The following is an 18,808-nucleotide window of genomic DNA, read 5'->3' on the forward strand; positions in this document are numbered from 1 at the left end:
TTCAAGTGAAGTGTCACTCTGATTAAATCACTTTGGAAAACAGTTTGAAATACAAATAGATCTTCTATATAGTCTAACATACACACAAGTCAACTCATAAAATACCAATGTCTTTATTCAATTCACTCAGACATTACAGTCTACATGACTTTTTATTTTGTATAAGAATGCCTGTTTCCTTAAAGAGTTACTGCTCTGAAGTTAGGGCAGAGGAAGCCATGAATCAACACATTATATTATAGTAACTGAACACTTATTAATTTTCAGAAAGACATTTAACAAAATAACCTGCTATTACTACTTTCATTTAAAATGCAGGTACCTGATTATCACTGTGCAGTGAAATCACTTTCAAGAAAAAGAGATTGGATAGCCTCTATGGCATAAAAACATAAAATTGTGGATGAACTCACCTATACAGTACAATAGGAGGGAAAAGTAAGAACTACTACTCACATTTTTAGTTTTTATGTATGAGAAATGTGACATGCTTGTATTTTTGTTTTGGAGTAATGAGTTTTTTTGTTAGTGTTTCTCTTACTTCCTTAATTATGGTGTATGGTTTAAATTATTTGTGTCATCATTCATTATCTTCACTGGTTCTAATAAGTCTTCCTTATACAGTATAAAACAACAGTAAAACTTACTATTTTTTTTCAAGGTATTTATCTTAAAATAATTTGAGATTTTACTTTGCAGCATAAAACACTGAATATAATATTTGCTAGGAAAGTATGTAATAGATACATGTATGTTTACACACATACATGGGTCTGATTGCCATTAGTAAGCTCATGGAATAAATCACTACTACATAGACATGTGAATGCATTAGAATAACTCATTTGCTAGGAAAGTATGTAATAGATACATGTATGTTTACACACATACATGAGTCTGATTGCCACTAGTAAGCTCATGGAATAAATCACTACTACATAGACATGTGAATGCATTAGAATGATAACTCAAGCATGAAACCAAAGCAAAAAAAAAAAAAAGGACAAACCAAGTCTGAAAATTATTTTTTATTCTGCAAAACTCAACTGCATTGGTTCCATTATATCTAAAACCTACAGTTCCTGTTCTCCCACTCTTGCATGTGTGATGTATGTAAACATGCATGCATTGCTGAAGTGTGTTAAACAATATATATATGATTTTGGTAATCCCCCAGCAAAAGAAACTATCAACTGGTAATGTGAATCTGATCATTAATGCTAGAGCTCTCTTATAATGGCAACCCATATTATTCACCATTTCATCCTGAGGTAGCATGGGTAACTCAAGTAGATATATATGTGGAGTGTTCTCTATATTAAGATACTTTTATAAGTAAGCTTTTGGTCCTCCTACTGGATCATTCACCAATAAAGATTCTAGCAAGACCATCAAAAGTTCACAAATAAATGTATTTTAATGTACAGAACACTCATTCCATGTGTACTTTTACATAACAAATCATTACTTCACCAATTAAGTATTTCCACAGTACAATTGACTAGCAGGACAAAAATACTTGCACTGTTTTCTGTATTTTAAAATTATTTTATCAATTTAAAATATAGAAAAAATTTGATCCTATTCAGTTTTTTAGTAAAATGCTATCCTATTGTAAACCATGTTACCTTACAAAACCATATATACAAAAATAGCTCTTTTCTAATTCTTTGTTTCAAAAAATAAGCTAAAAAATACATAACATGTTAGAAAGATTACATGTAATCATGAGTTTCAAAGAATTAAAGTCAATGATTCATTCATCAGTTGTTTTTCTAATTTACATAAAATAAAAGAAACTTCTAACTGTGGAAACCACCCTTCCCTCACATGTTCTATTCAAGAAAACATTCACAGTTTACACATCACTTTGGTGCAAAACATTTTGTAGACCCTTTACTTAAGAAGAATCTTCCAGCAGGTACACAATAAGTTTACACTCTGACAACACTAAAATTTGTAGTTTGATTCCCTGTGGTGGACACAGCAGATAGCCCACTGTAGCTTAGCTCTAAAACAATAATACTTAAGAAGCTGGGAGAAAATGTAATGGAAGATTTGAATTTTCTCAAATTCCTTTAAACTTCTTTATAAAATAATGTGCATGCAAACAACAATCATGGAATTTTCATAAAAATTTATTTATAAATATTATTACCAGAAAGTGATTTCAGTCACATTACTAATGGTCAGCACCTGCAGCTGGAATTAAGTCATTTTAATAATGATGGTCAGAAACTTGGCTAAATGAATAACTTTAAAACACCAGCTAACAACTCTTTAAGGTCAACACTTGGCACTTTCAGTACAACAAAAGGTGTCCTCCTCAAACCATTGAAGTATTAAAAATTTGCTTATCGTATACCCTGTAATCCGTTTAATGTAAAAGTTCATTAATAATCTTATTGGTTTTATTTCATGTACACACAAAGATACAAACATGTAGATTTACTAGTAATAACTGCTGTATTTGTAACATGAATATTGTATTTATTATAGATTAAAAGAAGAAATAAACACCAGAAAGCTATTTGATGTAGTATTTCAACTGGCACACAAGAATTTAGAAAAACTGCATTTCTATAGCAGTAGCATACTAATTTTTGCAACTTACTACAACCTGGTAAATAAATACTTTTTAAAATCACTTATTATCTTGGTTTATCTGAAGTTAGAAACAAAGTAGAACTATGACATAACTACTCCAAGTTCCAACTACCCTTAAATTCTAGCCTAAGAAGGAATCAAGAGCAGGGATAAAGAAGTTAATATGATGTTCAGCTTTAGTGATTAAAGAGCACCAGCTCCTGAAAGAAATTATCATACCTTTTCATTGGTTAATTAATTTTAAAGAATTTGAAGGAAACAAAAACAAGTAGATACTGATTTACATTATTATTTACAAAGTTGCTGGTGTAAGCTCGACCAAACCACATGCTGGGATGGGATTTGTACTATTAGGGGCAAGCTCTTTTTGTGTTACAAAGTCAACTTGTGTTGTGAGACAAAAAATTAAAAACAGTCATGTGCTGAAACTTCTATAGATGGTGTATACATAAGATTATACTTATACACTCTGAATCAATAAACAAGTTATCAGTGGGACTACTTGGTCAGGATAATAATGAACTTATTTACATAGCAGTAACTCAACAGCTAAGGTTAGTTGCTGTTGAACTATGCTCTTAATTAATTATGGTGATGAACTACACTAAGATAGACTATAAACACGAATTCTGAGAAGTTAAAATAAGTCTACCAGGAACATTTAATAAATATAATTTATAAGTGATGTAAGACATCAGAATTTAAATTTTCCCCTCCAAAAATGATTTTGTTTAAAGTTGAGTCATACTTTTGTTACTGGAATGACAAAAGAAATGATTTAGCAATAGTTTCCATGAGCTGACAATCACAGAAATAATGAAAAGCCATATCCACTGAAAGCCTAGGATACTTTCTTCCATTTTCTACAAAAGTTTGTGCTAAGGTTAACATACATTGTGTCTATCTTCCATCTAAACAGCAGTAACTATCTTCAATGTAAACTATATATACTGAATTCACAAAACTTGAATGGTAAGAACACAAAGTTATTTTTTTCATGAATAGTTTGATAAAAGCTCAACTTTTAATGTAGCCATTAATATAATCAAAGAAGTATAACATTTCAGAAATTAAAGCAAACGATAAATAAACGTGTCTGGCCAGAATTAAAAAAAGGTAAAACCATTTTATATCTTTGAAGGGCATCCTTATCAATTTATATGTATATACATATTAAAAATAAAGTAAGCTTTGTCTCAAAAAATGGCTGGTAAAGACAAATAACAATCCTCATATTTACACAAGATTGTGACATGAGCCAAGCCTCAGTGCAGATTCATCAACACTAATATTTTCTATCAAGTTGAATGAACATTACAATAAGAAATTATGTTTTAATGATAAATCTCTATTTATATAAGAACTAAACATTTCCCTAACTGTAAAATATACATCTGTAATGGACAGATGAAGAACAAAACACAATCATAATTCTAGAGTTTCAAAATGATTTAATCATCAAGGCACCTCTAAAACTACTTTCATAAAACTTGGTTCTTTATTGAGAAGAGAACTGGATCCTTATCACTTGATGGAAGCAAATTGGGTTTTGCATTTTTGCAGTTATTATTCAAGACAATGTCATTTATTGACAGTACTCTCTAGATCATTGGCACAAAGAAGTTCACTGTCAAATATCAATGTGAAAAAACACAATTCCTTGTGGTATTGCACATTGAGAGACTCATTTGCACTTAACTATCCATCTCTTGATATACAGACTACTAAAAAAAATGGACAAAAGAAAAATAAAAGAATATTTTATCAAATACCTTAATTTTAACAGCAGTCTCACATAATTACCAAACACAGAATATATTTAAAAATTAAAGTAAAATCACTTGATTAATATTTCTTTCCCCCTTCTTGGAGATAATTGTAAGTTTGTTGCAATGATTTGCTTTGATTCTCATGATCAATGGCATTTGTAAGCTTAATGTGGTTACTAGGCCTCACAGCACAGGCCTTTTTCAAATACTCAAAAACTAAAATGGTTTCAAAAATTGAAAAAATATTATAAATCTTTGAATCAGATTTCATTAAATCACTAAATTTATAATTTATGAACTAAATGCTTGATTACTTGCAGAATTTTACCATTGATTCATATATCTAATTTTATTTTCTTTCTTTCATTGCAACATTACTGACAGACTGGTGTTTGGCCTTTAGAGGTGCCCCAGATTAACATCATAAGATAACACTGTCATGCAAAATAATAAATTGTTAATAAGATAATAGAAATACATTATATCTTAGTTGGTCAGAAGATTTGTAGGAGGAGTTTTATTAAACCTAAGATAAACAATCAACTTTTATCTTCTATAAACTTCTATAGTCAAACAGTTGTAAAAATATTTGGACACTTCAAGTAAGCATCATGAAATGACATTACTTCATTGTAGATTCAAATCAAATTTCTTGGTTGGTCTGATTTTCCACTTTTAAAACAAATTAAAGCAACAAAATTCCTTTAAAAATATTTGTAGTCACAATAGTATTCATGTGTTAATATTAGATAATAATTAAAAAACAAATAACCTTGCAGAACATGCTGGCTTATACGGGTAACTTCTTTTTGAACAATTTTTCTGTGCACATAATTTAAAATCATGAACATTATTTTTCTCATCACTGGACATTATCACTTTAAATCAAACTGACAGTTTAGACTAGTCTCTTTGCTCAGTACAGTAGCATGTTCTCAACTTTATGCCTTAACTTCATTAAGTACAGTATCATTTCTGCACTCTTGTACATTGAACAATGATCTTGTATTTGTAATTATGTTGTTCACTGTGACTGCATTAGTATGATGATATTAATACTACATTTGTTTACTTTTAAATAGCTTTTCTCTGTTCATATACACACAAAAAACAAACATACTTATCAACCTTAGTTATAGTGATATTTAGAAGCATCTTGGATGCCAGGACAGAAAACCATTTATTCTTGGGAAGCCACCAGTGTTTATATAGCAATGAGGAAACCAACAACAAAACACGAGGCACTAAAAAGTAGAGCATCTCCTAAATTCCAGCTCTCGGCTATCTTATTTTTCTCTGTGGGATGCCAGCAATAACCAGCAGAAATGTTATCACAAGGCTGCTGCAGGCAAGTGAAAGACTTTATCTTTAGGCAAGTATGTGGTCAAACACCACTCTCAGACTGCCCAGAAAATCTACAAAGGTCATGGTTCTGAATAATGTCACTATATCTTGGTGGAGAGTTTGCTGCTTCAAAGGTAATTTGTCCCCTGCATCCTGATTCACTTGTGGAACTTGCTCTACGAGCTGTGGCTCTTCCACACATGGGCACTGGTATCTTAAAGTACGAGGGCAGTACATGAGATAAGCCACCACCCTGGTGATGGTCTCCACCACTGATACTCTGAGGGGTTATGACTAGGGGAGTTTTATCTATTGTTCTCAAGACACTAGCTGATGCACAAGATTTAGAAGATAGATTTGCAGGTTTAGTTATAGGATTATCTCCTTGAAGTACTGTTCTGTTTGGAGGAGGTCGTATACATCCTCTACAGATCTCACTCTCTTGCTGAGAGTCTCGTAGATGAAGTAGCTTTGAGTTCCCATATGGATACTCCTCACCATCAGGCAGTGTTACTGATGCTGGAAGGTCAAGTGTCAAGTCTGTCTGAACTGAGTGCTGTCTAATCTGTTTTTCTTGCTGGGCTGCCAACTCAAACCTCTTCTTCTCTTGTGCACCCTGTTGCGTATAAAGCACCTAAATATTTCAAACAGTATTTTAATAACTGAGCAAGCTCTATTAAAAAAAATTCTTTAACTCTGTTTAAAAAGGGTCACATTTCCAAAAAATAAATGTGGGTGTGTACCTCACTTATTTCATATTAACTAAAAATATTTTCATAAAATTAATCCTACTTTGGAAACAGTGTTCACAACTATCAATAGAAATAACATTAACCCATCAAAGACTATGATTTAAACCAGACAAAGAAAAAAGAGCAAACAAGTTGAAAGTTACCAAGCAAATCAATACAAGTACAGTCCACACTTCCAAAATGAACCAGTTTTATCACAGAAAAATTGTCTATAGTTACCAAACAACCCCATTTGATTATGCTAATTCTGTTGATAGTTATCAAGCAAAGCATTATTACTAGAGTAACTAAGTGGACAGCTGCCAAACAAACCAGCATTATTACAATAATCTTGTTCACAATTACCAAACAAGTCAGCATTACTACAGTAATCATGCCCACAGCAACCAAAAACCCTAGCATTACATTGTTACAGTATTCATGTCCATAGCAACCCAAAAAAAACTAGCATTACATTAGTACAGTAATCATGTTCATAGCAACAAAACAAAACATAATAAAAGTGATCATTTTAAAAGCTATCATACATGACAGCATTATTACATTAATAATGCCCACAGTTCTAAAAAATACTAACTTTTTATAGTAATCATGTCTATAGCTACCAAACAAATTAGCACTATTAGAGTAACCACGTACAAAACTACCAAACACAACAACATTACCACAGCAATCATGGGAGACAGCAGATTCTATTCTTGCTTTCTTATAGTTTTGTTAACAGTTCATTTATTATTCCTTCTATCATTTAGTTCAACAACAAATGTTTTTGTTATCTTAAAGTGTTAATTCACCATATAGCTAAAACATTCTGATTTTAAGTGTGTATTATGAAACTGACACAAACTTCCTCTAGTGATGATGTAAGAATATTAATGTTGCAAACATTTATGGGGAGCTGATTTATGATTTATTAATTATTATGGCAATTAATCTCAAGAGAACTAATCTGAAGGTCTAACTACTAAATAAAAATACCTCCTTGATCTTGAAAATGAGTTAATTAAAGAAATATAGTCAGAAAGAAATATTGCTAACTATTGCTCAATTCTGTTATTGGTCTTCAGAAGTGGTTTAAATTTGAAAGATTGTGTTATGCTCTGCTGAATTGCGTTTTTTTATTCTACTGCTTCTCTTTCCTAACTCCTTTGGTACTTCTTAAAATTAATCATGTTGAGATTTATGTTGTATTATTTACTAACATTTCTACCTAAGACCTGGCCAGACGTGGGATCATTAACTGATTTCTTGTTGTAAATGATAAACTTTGTATTCTAGTCATTTGAAACTTTTACTCTGGATTTCTGTTTTTATAGTTTAACAAACTCTTCTTTGTTTGATCCTGGTTGTAGCAGCATTGTTTAGTCAATTATAATCATGTTCACAGCTAAGAAACAAACCAGTATTACTGTGGTAAACATACTCACAGCTACAAAAAAAAAAAAAAGTATTACTATAGTATTCATGTTCACAGGTAAGAAACAAAACCAACATTACTATATTATTCATGTTTAGAATTTTATTGGATAGTCAACATGGTTTCATAAAGGGAAAATCTTGCTTTAGAAATATTTTGACATTCTTTTTTAAAAGGTTACTAGTTATGTAGATAAGGGTAAGAATTTAGAGTTGGTCTATATCTATTTTCAGAAAGTATATTTCCAAGTGTCTTAGGTGTTGAATATAAGTAAGCAAATTGAATAGAAGAGTGACTGAATGAACAAAAGCAGAGGATTGTTACAGATGGAGTTCTGTCAAACTGGATTAATGTCACAAATAGAGTAAATCAGAACTCAACCTTAGCATTTTGTATCTTTTTGATTTACATCAATACTATGGATGAAGGAATAATCAATAAATTACTTAAATTTGCTGACAATATTAAAGTCTTAGGTATTGTTAGCTGTGTGGAGAATGCTGCTACATAAAAGGATTTAGATCATTCAGTGAGTTGGGCAAATAAATGGCAGATGGGTTTTAATTATATTAAATGCAAGATAAGTTTGTGGGTTATTGTAATTTGAATTATAAGTATAATTTGGATGGGAATAACATTAACAGTATCATGAAAGAAAGGGATCTTGATGTAATGGTTGATCAGTTTCTTAAGCCATCCAAGTTGTGTGCTGTTGCTAGTGGTTTGTCAATAGGATTTTAAGTTGTATCTAGAGAAATATTAAGCACAAGACTAAAGAGGTTATAATTTCATTGTAAAGGTTACTGATTAAACCACATTTGGTGTACTGCATTCAGTCTTAAGCTCCTTACCTCAGGAAAGACATCATATTGTTGGAAAGCACACCTGGGATGGAGAGGTTGTCACAAGAGGAGAGGATGAATTCTCTCAAATTGTTTTTTTTTCTTGAAAACAGAAGAGTTAAGGGGGATCTGACTGAAGTGTTTAAGACTGTAAAGTATTTGACAGTGTTGATATATTAACATTTTTCATATTTAGTGGCAACAGTAAGACTACGGGACACACAAATATACATTTTGGTAGGGTAGGAGTTAACTTCAGCTAAGACAGTTTTATTTCTTTAACAGCATGGTTGGCCTTTGGAATGGATTGCCTTTAAATGTTGTAGATACAGTAAATTTTAATTTAAGAAAAAGCTTGATAAGTATATGAATCACAAGAGCTGGTTTTTTTTTTGGTTTTTTTTCAAGTTAACTTAAAGTACGGAACAGCCAATATGAGCCACTGGGTCCCATGTTATCCCTAAACATTATGTCACAGCTAAAAAACAAAAACAAAAAACTGCTATAGTATTCATGTTCTCAGCTAAAAAACAAAACCAGTATTATTGTAGTAATCATATCGACAACAGGAGAATAGTGTCAATAGTTTGAAAATTATGTACCATGCAAAAAAAATTTTTTGCCTGTCCTCAAAAATCTGTTCAAGAGATTGGTATATTTTTACTTCCCCAGGTGACTCATCACAATCATGAAAGTTATCTCTATGTTACTACTAGTTAGAAGAGTTTTTTTGAAATCACTAATAGGTTTACATAATAATCTACATTTAAATTTTGTAAATTGAGAAGCTTCTTATCATTCTTAAACATTTTCTTCCTAAGTAGTGATTCCATAGGATGCTGATGAGCGTCATCTGGTAGAAAGAAACTTTTTTAAATAAATAATTTAATATGTTGTTGAAAGGTAAAGTTGTATTGTGTATGACATGTCAAATTTTTAATGTTAATAAGAACACCTAGAAACTGACATTTCAATTTCTATACCAGTATTAATTATTAATTCATATTTATAAAATTTAAAGCTAAAACAAGCCTAAATTCATTTTTAAGTCTCTGTAAAGGATAATACTGATTAGTGCATCTTTACTTACAGAAGGTTTTCTTTTTTGTTTTTATCTAAAATGTTTCACTTTGGCATTTAGTGTATTTTTTGAATAACTTAAAACACATTAGAGCAAGCATATTTTAAGTCAAAAAGAAGTTTAGGTTTCAAACACTAGTGCCAGCAGTTCCTGAATTCATGCTTTTTTTTTCTTTTCCTAATCATTGATGCAACTAATCTTCTGGTGCACTATGAACTTATAGTTACATTATGCCCCTAGTCCTCATTTATTAAACAAACCAATACAATACTAGGGACCAACTCTACATATACAACAAACCAACAACATTATAATATCCATAGCTTCCAAACAAAACAACTATTATAGCAACAAGGTCTATGGTTTCCAAAGAAACTGAAATCACTAAAAATGAAGATCACACAAGTATCAAATAAATCAAACCAGCTTTAATACAGCAATAATGTCAAGTTATCAAGCAAAACTACAGTAGCCAATCCAACAGCTACAAAATAAACCAATATCACTACAGTAACCATGTTCAGAGCTACCAAACAACCAAATTACTATAGTAACAAAGTCCAATACTTATATGATAAAAAGCAAGTATATTTCTATCTCATAATTACAAAGAAAATTTTCTATGGTAAACTAGTATGATTGTAAAACTCAAAGTAATTTTAAGATCTCATTAAGTTACAGTAGTTTTTTTACACTTACACCATACCCTGGGATAGATTTTGAAATAAGCTGCTGTCTTTGTACACACTATTATTTCAAATACACTGCATAACTTAAAAAGCATTCTGACATTTTCAATATTTGATCAACTTAGATATTTACAAACTAAAATAAGTCTCAAATATTAGAATTGTTATACCATCATTTTAATTTGTTATTGCCTTTAAATCCATCGTGGTATTAAATACAAGATCTTGGCAAGTAAATTTAGTTTAAATAATAAAAGATTTGCACTTAGAATCACATGGAATCTGATTACTGTAGTTAGAGTTGATCTTAATTATATAGAAAAGAATGTTAGACAAAAATATACGACACTGATTTTACCTGTTAAAGATTTCAAAGTTCACATTTTTTTAAATGCATCAGATATTATTTTATATAAAGCACAGAAACAAACCATATCACCAAGATACACTGCACAAAATAATCCCAAACACAAGCAAATAACAAATATTTTGCTAAAAGAACAATAAATGCTTACTGAATAATTTGGTGTTGGTAGGTAAAGCTTCTGCTGCTGAGGCCGTGGTGTTTGTAGAAATTCTTGAGCTCCTGTTGTTTTGGGAGGCGGCCGGCCACGGCCATCACTCCATGACCGTGCCCCCATTTTATAATGACTAATGACGCAAGTAAGAAGCCCCAGTTTTAATACTATAGCTATGACAATGATGAGAATTTGAATGCTGGAAACTGCAAAAAGAGATAAATGAAAAACGTTATCATGGTTTGATAAGTTGCTACAAATGTCTCACACTCACAATAAACTGGAATATTTAGTTCCCTATCTGAGGAATAACAAATACTGGATTCGAAAACATGTTTGTGTAACACCTGTAAGTGTACATACTAAACTTATTACTCACATGTACGTGTGTGTAATATTAATATGAATTTAAAAAAAAAAGTCTGAATCAACCATAAAACTGTAATCATTCTCAAACATCAGACAAATAGTCTGTACCAAGTCCAAGGTCAGATATAACCATGTGAAATGCTGTGCAAAACACTGAAAGTCTTACCTTATACTGCTGCTGATAAATGTATAAATAAGAGATAAAATAAGCCTTTCAAACTGTCCAATAGTCATTAATTCCACGAGTTGTAAATAACTAGTTATTTTGCACATAATGAAAACACTTTAATCTTTTAACAGAAAATCAAAGCAAATATAGATAACTTACTTACAGAAAAACTTCCACATATGTCATAAACAGTTATATAATTCAAAACAAAATTAAATATATACAAAAAGAACATCAAATCTATTAACTGTTAGAACCTCTTGATACATTAATTTTTCCCTTTTTTTTGACACCATTTTTCAATAAATAAACTGATGACAACATGTTATCTATTACTGTTTAATTCTTGATAACTTAATCATGTATGTTACATGTTATAGTTCAACTTAGACTGTTAAAATTATATTTTAAGTTTTAATTTAAATGTTATTTTGCGAGAGGATGCTAATCATGATGATGATCCAATATCTTGAAAGCAAAAAAGTTAAAGTTTTTCAAGAGTCTGTGAATTTGTGCAGTATATAGAAACAAAGTAAAATTATAAAAATAAAGCCCAGTGAAGTAACACAATACCAAGTGATTTGGTTCAGTGTTAGAAAAGTTATTCAGGGGTAGAAGTGAGACATTGCATATTTCCTTCTGCAATTCAATCAAGGTAATTGGCATGTTTAGCAAATATTACTGAATAAATAAATAAATTCATTATCATTATGTAGACTGGACTCAATATTATTTTTACCAATTAATCCAAAAAACTGAAACCAATGACAGAGCACATTGTTATAACAAATGTAACTGCAGAGAGTTTATTTAAGCAATCTATTAAACCCTAAGTTTAGGAAGTTTAAATGGTATTCTCTTCTATTTGTGTAATTAAATCTTCAGGTACATAAACTAGAAATTTTCTTCAATACTTTGTGTGTGTGTGTGTGTGTGTGTGTGTGTGTAAATACACACACATACATATTAACTTATTTTTGCAGGTGAAATGCTTGCTATCTATCACATAAAGCCCAAGTTACCTTTCAACAGCAGAAAAAAAATCTACAGTTAGATTTATAGAATTTCACTCTGATAAAACCTATAAACTACAAGTTTCAAATCAACGTACCTATTAGTTTCATTTCATATTTCATCTCATAAGTTTATATTGAAAAACTGACACTATATTAAAAATGATATTTTTAAGTTACACATTTATTTTTATATCAACACTTTTGTTTTGTAAAATATAATTAATGTTTAATGTTTTTATAATACTTTCCATTATCCAAACTTAAAATAAAAGTTACAAAATAGGTTTATTATCCACGCATAATCCACTGGTTTTAATTTTTTCATTATAATTTTTATATAAAACTCTCCCAGTACAACAAAGCATATATTTCAGATATAAGTTTCATAAATAAATATAAAAATGTACGTTTTAATATTTCATTACTTCTTTCAAGAGTTTGAATTGGTAAACTTTGCAAAGTTTGAAGGGGAATACCCTTTCTTCATGGTGGTACAAAAATGCAAACTTACATATATAGTTGGTATCACATTTTTCAAGGCTAAATCAAATATTATCATATAATGTTCCATAAATGTGCCTACTGCAATGTTCTAAAGGAAATATATAAGTATTCACTGCAGTGAATAAGTTAAAAATACACAAATGGACAAAATTTTTCTCAAACAACTCATCAGATCGATTTACTTCTTATGGAAAAATAATAACAAGCGTGATTATCGTAAACCACTACAATTAAAGAACATAGTTTAAATAAACATGTTAATGCAACTTTATCTATAAAGGCATTCAGGTGGATAAAAAACCACCTAGTGTTTTCTACATAGCAGCATGTAATTGTAGATACTAGTGACGCACAGAAACTGTGCATTATGTCTAGAAATTAGTGATGCAAACAGAACTTGTCTGTTTCATCTAGAAACCAATGGCAGACAAGTTGTGTACTTTCAAAACTAGTGGAATGTTAAACGATATAAACTGACGATACACACACGCACACACGATATAATATCAACCGAATATAACAAATTTTAAAGTCACATTACGCTAAACCATATATGACACAATATCACTTAAATTATATGGTAGTAGTATTACAATTTACTTTTAATGTAAAACGTAAAGCAAACCCCACCATACAAATAGTGATTTTAGAATAGTAAAGTCGGGCGGTACGCAGACCACCACAGTTAATTGCACTGTAATATGTAACGGCATTATTAAAATTTTGTCGAGTTCTAATTTAGACATGCACTCTGATATCGCAGATAGTGTACTTTTTATGTTTGAAAAATTGTTCCGATTTTTGAGATATTAACTGTCTTGTCGTTATTTATATACAAGAGTGACAATACTATTTACGTATGCCTATAATTCTCAGCTTTACAGAGCTGCAACCCGTGTTCACCAAAAGTGCTTATCTTGATGTAACCTCAATACCAGGACACATCCAAGTAACACAGTGTGCATCCCTTTTGATAAGAATAACTCTCAATGCGATCAACAGGGGTAGTCCTGAGAAACCCAACGATAAGAAAGACAATGAGACCGAGAGTAGGCGGTCTTGAAAGCCTTTCTCTTGTCAACAAGATAAAAAAAATCAGCTGTAGCCATTAAGCAGACAACACTACCTTTACATTGAAGTATGTTCAAAACGCATACAATGTGGTTATGTCATTCAAACGAACAAAATATCACGCCTGCGCAATCATGGCTTCTTTTTGCAAGATACAAAATATCAATGGTTGCCTCTGGTAGTATTCCTAATGAGGAACCCGCAGCGGATATCCGGCTCATGAGAAAGCAGTGGGTGAACTACTTCAAGGCTGGTAATTAGTAGAGCCTGCACGAAGATCCGTTTTCACTGGCTGGCAGGGCCCGACCTGGCTCCTACCGTCTCATTCCCGTTCAGTGCCAACCACGATAGACTACGTAAAGCTTGCCGTACTGGAAATACTAGTTTAGCTTAGTCATGTGGTCCATAACGATTGCCAACAATCCTTTTTCAACATTTTGGCTCTCGACTGGGCCTGCACGACTGTTAGCAGAAAATACCACCCTGTGACACCTTCTAAAACCTGCCACCTGGTATTATGGCCGTCAACATGTACTTATATCACTAGTATGTGTCTTTGCTGCCCACTTTCTTTGCATGTTCTGTAGTTTTTAAATGTTACGCTGCTAATGCTACAACGATTTTTACGACTCTTATACCGAAGCTTGATCATAAGTGGTTTATGGATCACATATTAGAATTGTGGAATTTCTTCTCTTCCATTTTTTGCATGTTATTGATAATTTGCAGAATGCCGACCGTACAATTTTATGGTATGAATTCTACCTAGATTACCATAACACGTAGTCTGTGTTAATGAAAATATTTGGAGGAGAAATTTGTTTAAGCAGACAATACTTGTTCGTTTGTAGTTCTATACGAAGGCCGGATATTACAGTGCTTAATTACCGTAGACATATTTACTTTGATGGAGGATTAGTCATACAATGAGACGAGTTTATTTTATTTTTTACAAGTATTTACGTACTGTTTTTTACATGTAGTTTAATTTCAAGGTCACTACAGACAGACACACACCAGTTGATAAAATTCGCACTTGTTACTTATATGTGTACAACTAAAAACCAGTAAACACATAACGTCTTTTTCAGTCTCGAATTGAAACCCCACCACTGAAATCTAACGGCCCATCCACACAATGCAACTTGTATGGTGACGGAGTGTTAGTCCAAGTACCCGAAGATGAAAGTTAGTTGTTGTTTATCCAATAGTGAAAATGTCAAATTGATTGTTTGGTAAAGTTTGTGAAATTTTATGACAAAAACACTCCAGGGCATGATCTAAAATTGCAATTTCTCATGAATGGATGGATAATATAATTTCCCCGTTGTTATTTTCTTGTATGCATGTACAGTGTTAGCTGCAGAACCTGTATATTTAGGCACCAGAATTGGATTTGGAAATCTAGCTATTCTAAGTGAATGGATATTCAGCAATCATATTTCACAGTGCTGTGACAACGAATGTTATATCCCCGACTCATTAAACATGTTAAATCTTGCAGTCAGTATAACTATCTTGACACCTAGTAAATGCTGTGCATTAACTGTTGATTTATATTTCTGTTACTTGTATTTAAAATGAGCCCCCAAACTTCTGCCAAAATATACTTTTTAAACTTTTTATTAGAAATTGCATTAATCTGTTATGGCCTTACGAATCTCCTTATTTATTGAATTTAGACCCATATTGCGAAAACCAAAAATATGTGACTAGTAAGTCTTGGGAATACTGGGCGGTCACTAATTTTTTTTACTGACCATCTACATACAACCAAAACAGCATGACACTGACAACACCTACCAGGAACTTCCTTTCCAATCTTTCCTGTCACGTGCTTGGAAGAACGCGCTATTATTCACAGCCCACACGGAAAAATAGCGGTTTTTTGTTTGTGGCAAATAACTTCAGTGTTTTTACATCGGTGAAATGGAATTTAACATTGTTGCCATGCTGCAAATTTTCCCTCCTTATTCAATATTGTTGATTGTCTTCCCTGTCTTTCAAACGTTTCATTATAATTCGCAGTATTGTTTATCGTCTATCCACACAAACAATTAAAGGATCGTAGTTTCAAGCAACATGGACAAGAGAGGCTTGACCTTGTACACACAGAATGCACAACTTTAAATATTTGTTTATTTGTCGTGCACGGTGTCGGTTTCAAATAACAAGTCTCATTATAATAGTAATAAGAAATACTAAAAGTGTATTAGTATGGGAGTATCGTCATCATAGGATAAAACACATTTATTTTGAAAAACTACAACTATTTCCCGTGTTCAAAACTTGTAAATAAGTGGAGAGATAGGAATAAAGGTACCTCGTACATAATATTTACAGTTATATCACACCGCATAAATTAACCTATCGCAACAACATAAGCAGCCTATATTAAGATTAGCATTTCTTTGAAAACGTAGTTATACTAACGTTCCACACCTCAAAGGTAATTCTTTGTCTTATTTTTTAACCTCACAACACATTACGTGTCACATTTCTTCCAAAAGATATACGAAATACAATGGATTGGTGGCTCCATCTCACAAGTGATAACTTGTAAACAATGAATATTCATAAATATAATAAATACCATTAAAAACGGTCTCTCGTAATATTCGCGGTAGAACAAACGTGGTTTTGTTTAAACACCGCTTAAATTGCCAAAACGTGCACTTAAAAAAAACAAACCACCAATGAATTAATACCTGTAAATCAACGGTTCTCAATCTGTTGTCCGCGGTCCACTGGTGGTCCGCAGCTCCCTTCAGGTGTTTCGTGGAAAGCTTGCATAATTACAGAAACGAAGCAACAGCACAGGGAATGGATCCAGTTGCGACACGTCGAAATGATAAAAATGAGGCGGTCTACGAACAAAAACATCTGAGAAACACTGCTTTAAATGATCTGCCTATACTTTCGTTCAATTATTAAATAGCTTTCAAAAACTCTAGAGTTAATTAAGTATCAAATTAAGTCTGTAATAACATAACCACTACCAACACACGAGCCACACAAAAATCATAAATTGCACTTAATCGTACTAATTACTGCTTTTTTTTCTTTCTACATAGATAGAAAATAAGAAATTTCACCCAATCTTTTCGTCAGTTCTAAGTGTTATAACAGGCAAAAACATGAAATTACTCAATATGATACATTATATGCAGTCCATTTCTCGTAAACAGTAAAAAAAAAAACAAAAAATGGGGAATGTATACATAAACAGCAACGGAAATAGCGAAATTATACTTTATGTTATTAACAATATTTTCAGTTCCAAGTGCTTCTTATAGGGAATAGGCATATTTAACCGATTTATGAAGAACTCCTATTAACATTTGTTGTTTCAGACTTTTCGCACAGAGCCATATAAATGAATATCTTCATGATGACGAGAAAGTCTTGAGAATACATTTTCACTTCAAGTGGGTCATAAAGCTTTAGCGGTTGATACTTTTGATTAACAGCCTTCTTTTTAGTTTAACAGCTTAAAACTATCCACCGCTAAAACTTGCATGACCCAATAGTGTGATTTAGATGCCACTAAAACAGCACACCCACAGTTATAAAGTTTTGATTATGAAACTCACGTGCAGTAAGCGCTATTTAAAATCAAACAACTAAAGTTAAATATCAAACTAAATATTTTTACATAGGTCCCCAGAACGCCTCTAAGATTCTGTGTAGTAATGTATTATTATCAGAAGCCAAGTATTTCTTTAAAAACCTAACAAAATATACTGGCTAACCATCTTTCCAATTCAATACTCAGAGTAAGGCTTCAGACATTCACATATTTATTAAAGTGAGACTCAATCAAAATAACTTAATACCTCAATATATCTTCATACAATAATTTGAAATTAAAACAGCATTTCTTTTGTTATTCATCGTAATAAGGTAATATTTGAGCCATCAAATGACAAACACGAGAAAAAAGTTTAGAATCCAGTTCGACGCTGGCACCAGATTTCGCCGCCAGCTGTCTGTCCCACAGAACTGAGGCGCTTTCGCTCGTCGTTTCTCACTCAGTATCTGCCGCCGACAACCTTGCAGGGACTGCAGTAGGCGTACTAGAAATGCTAACACTCATATTATTTCTCTTACATTTATATTAAAAGTTAAAAATAATATTTACCTTTACAAAAGTTAACACGGAATTTCGCAGTACAATAACAGGAACTCTTTATACAAGTAACAACTGGCAACCATCTTTCCTTTAGTCTTCATTTTAGCGACAATATTGCAGCTATATCATACAACCTCACCTGTCCGATAGAGTAAACCCAACCTCCGAGTTCAATTCTACTATCGCCCTCTGGTGTCTAAAAACACATAAATCGATTTTGTGGAGTAGAAGTTAGATCTTGTACGTATTTAGCGTATACCCAACTTATTTTAATTCACCAAAAGAAAATTATAATAATAAACTGTTATGGCGAAAAATAATACTCCTTTTTCGCATTCTAATAATATTGCATGTTATGAAAAAAGGGCCTAAAAGGAAATTATATATTAAATAAATATTAATAACAGCAAATTTTCGTAAATATGGCTTGTATAGTGCGGTTGACATATTATATATTCTTCTTTGCTTTGACTCATAAGATTTTAGAATTACTAGTGTAGTTTTCTCCCATTGATACTGTGCTTGTTT

The 18,808-nt window shown here is 31.8% G+C and overlaps 1 protein-coding gene across 15 annotated transcripts in view; it reads right to left on the reverse strand.

Moving 5' to 3' along the window:
- Positions 1–97: 97 nt before the first annotated feature.
- Positions 98–18,808, reverse strand: part of LOC143241112 (uncharacterized) — an 83,473-nt gene continuing 64,762 nt past the window's right edge. For 4 of the 15 annotated variants that reach the window (XM_076484688.1, XM_076484681.1, XM_076484685.1 and 1 more), the window contains 3 exons: positions 16,857–17,015; positions 11,017–11,225; positions 98–6,354 (listed from right to left, as the gene is read on the reverse strand). In XM_076484688.1, coding sequence (XP_076340803.1) covers positions 5,761–6,354; positions 11,017–11,142 — 720 coding nt within the window. In that variant the 5' untranslated portion in view covers positions 11,143–11,225; positions 16,857–17,015 and the 3' untranslated portion in view covers positions 98–5,760. Of the gene's footprint in view, positions 6,355–11,016; positions 11,226–14,203; positions 14,676–16,856; positions 17,032–17,984; positions 18,249–18,289; positions 18,477–18,808 lie in introns of those variants that run through there. The other 11 variants (XM_076484678.1, XM_076484677.1, XM_076484689.1 and 8 more) reach the window with 9 other exon arrangements.

The sequence above is a fragment of the Tachypleus tridentatus genome, chromosome 13, assembly GCF_004210375.1.
Source record: "Tachypleus tridentatus isolate NWPU-2018 chromosome 13, ASM421037v1, whole genome shotgun sequence".
NCBI classification, from domain to species: domain Eukaryota; kingdom Metazoa; phylum Arthropoda; class Merostomata; order Xiphosura; family Limulidae; genus Tachypleus; species Tachypleus tridentatus.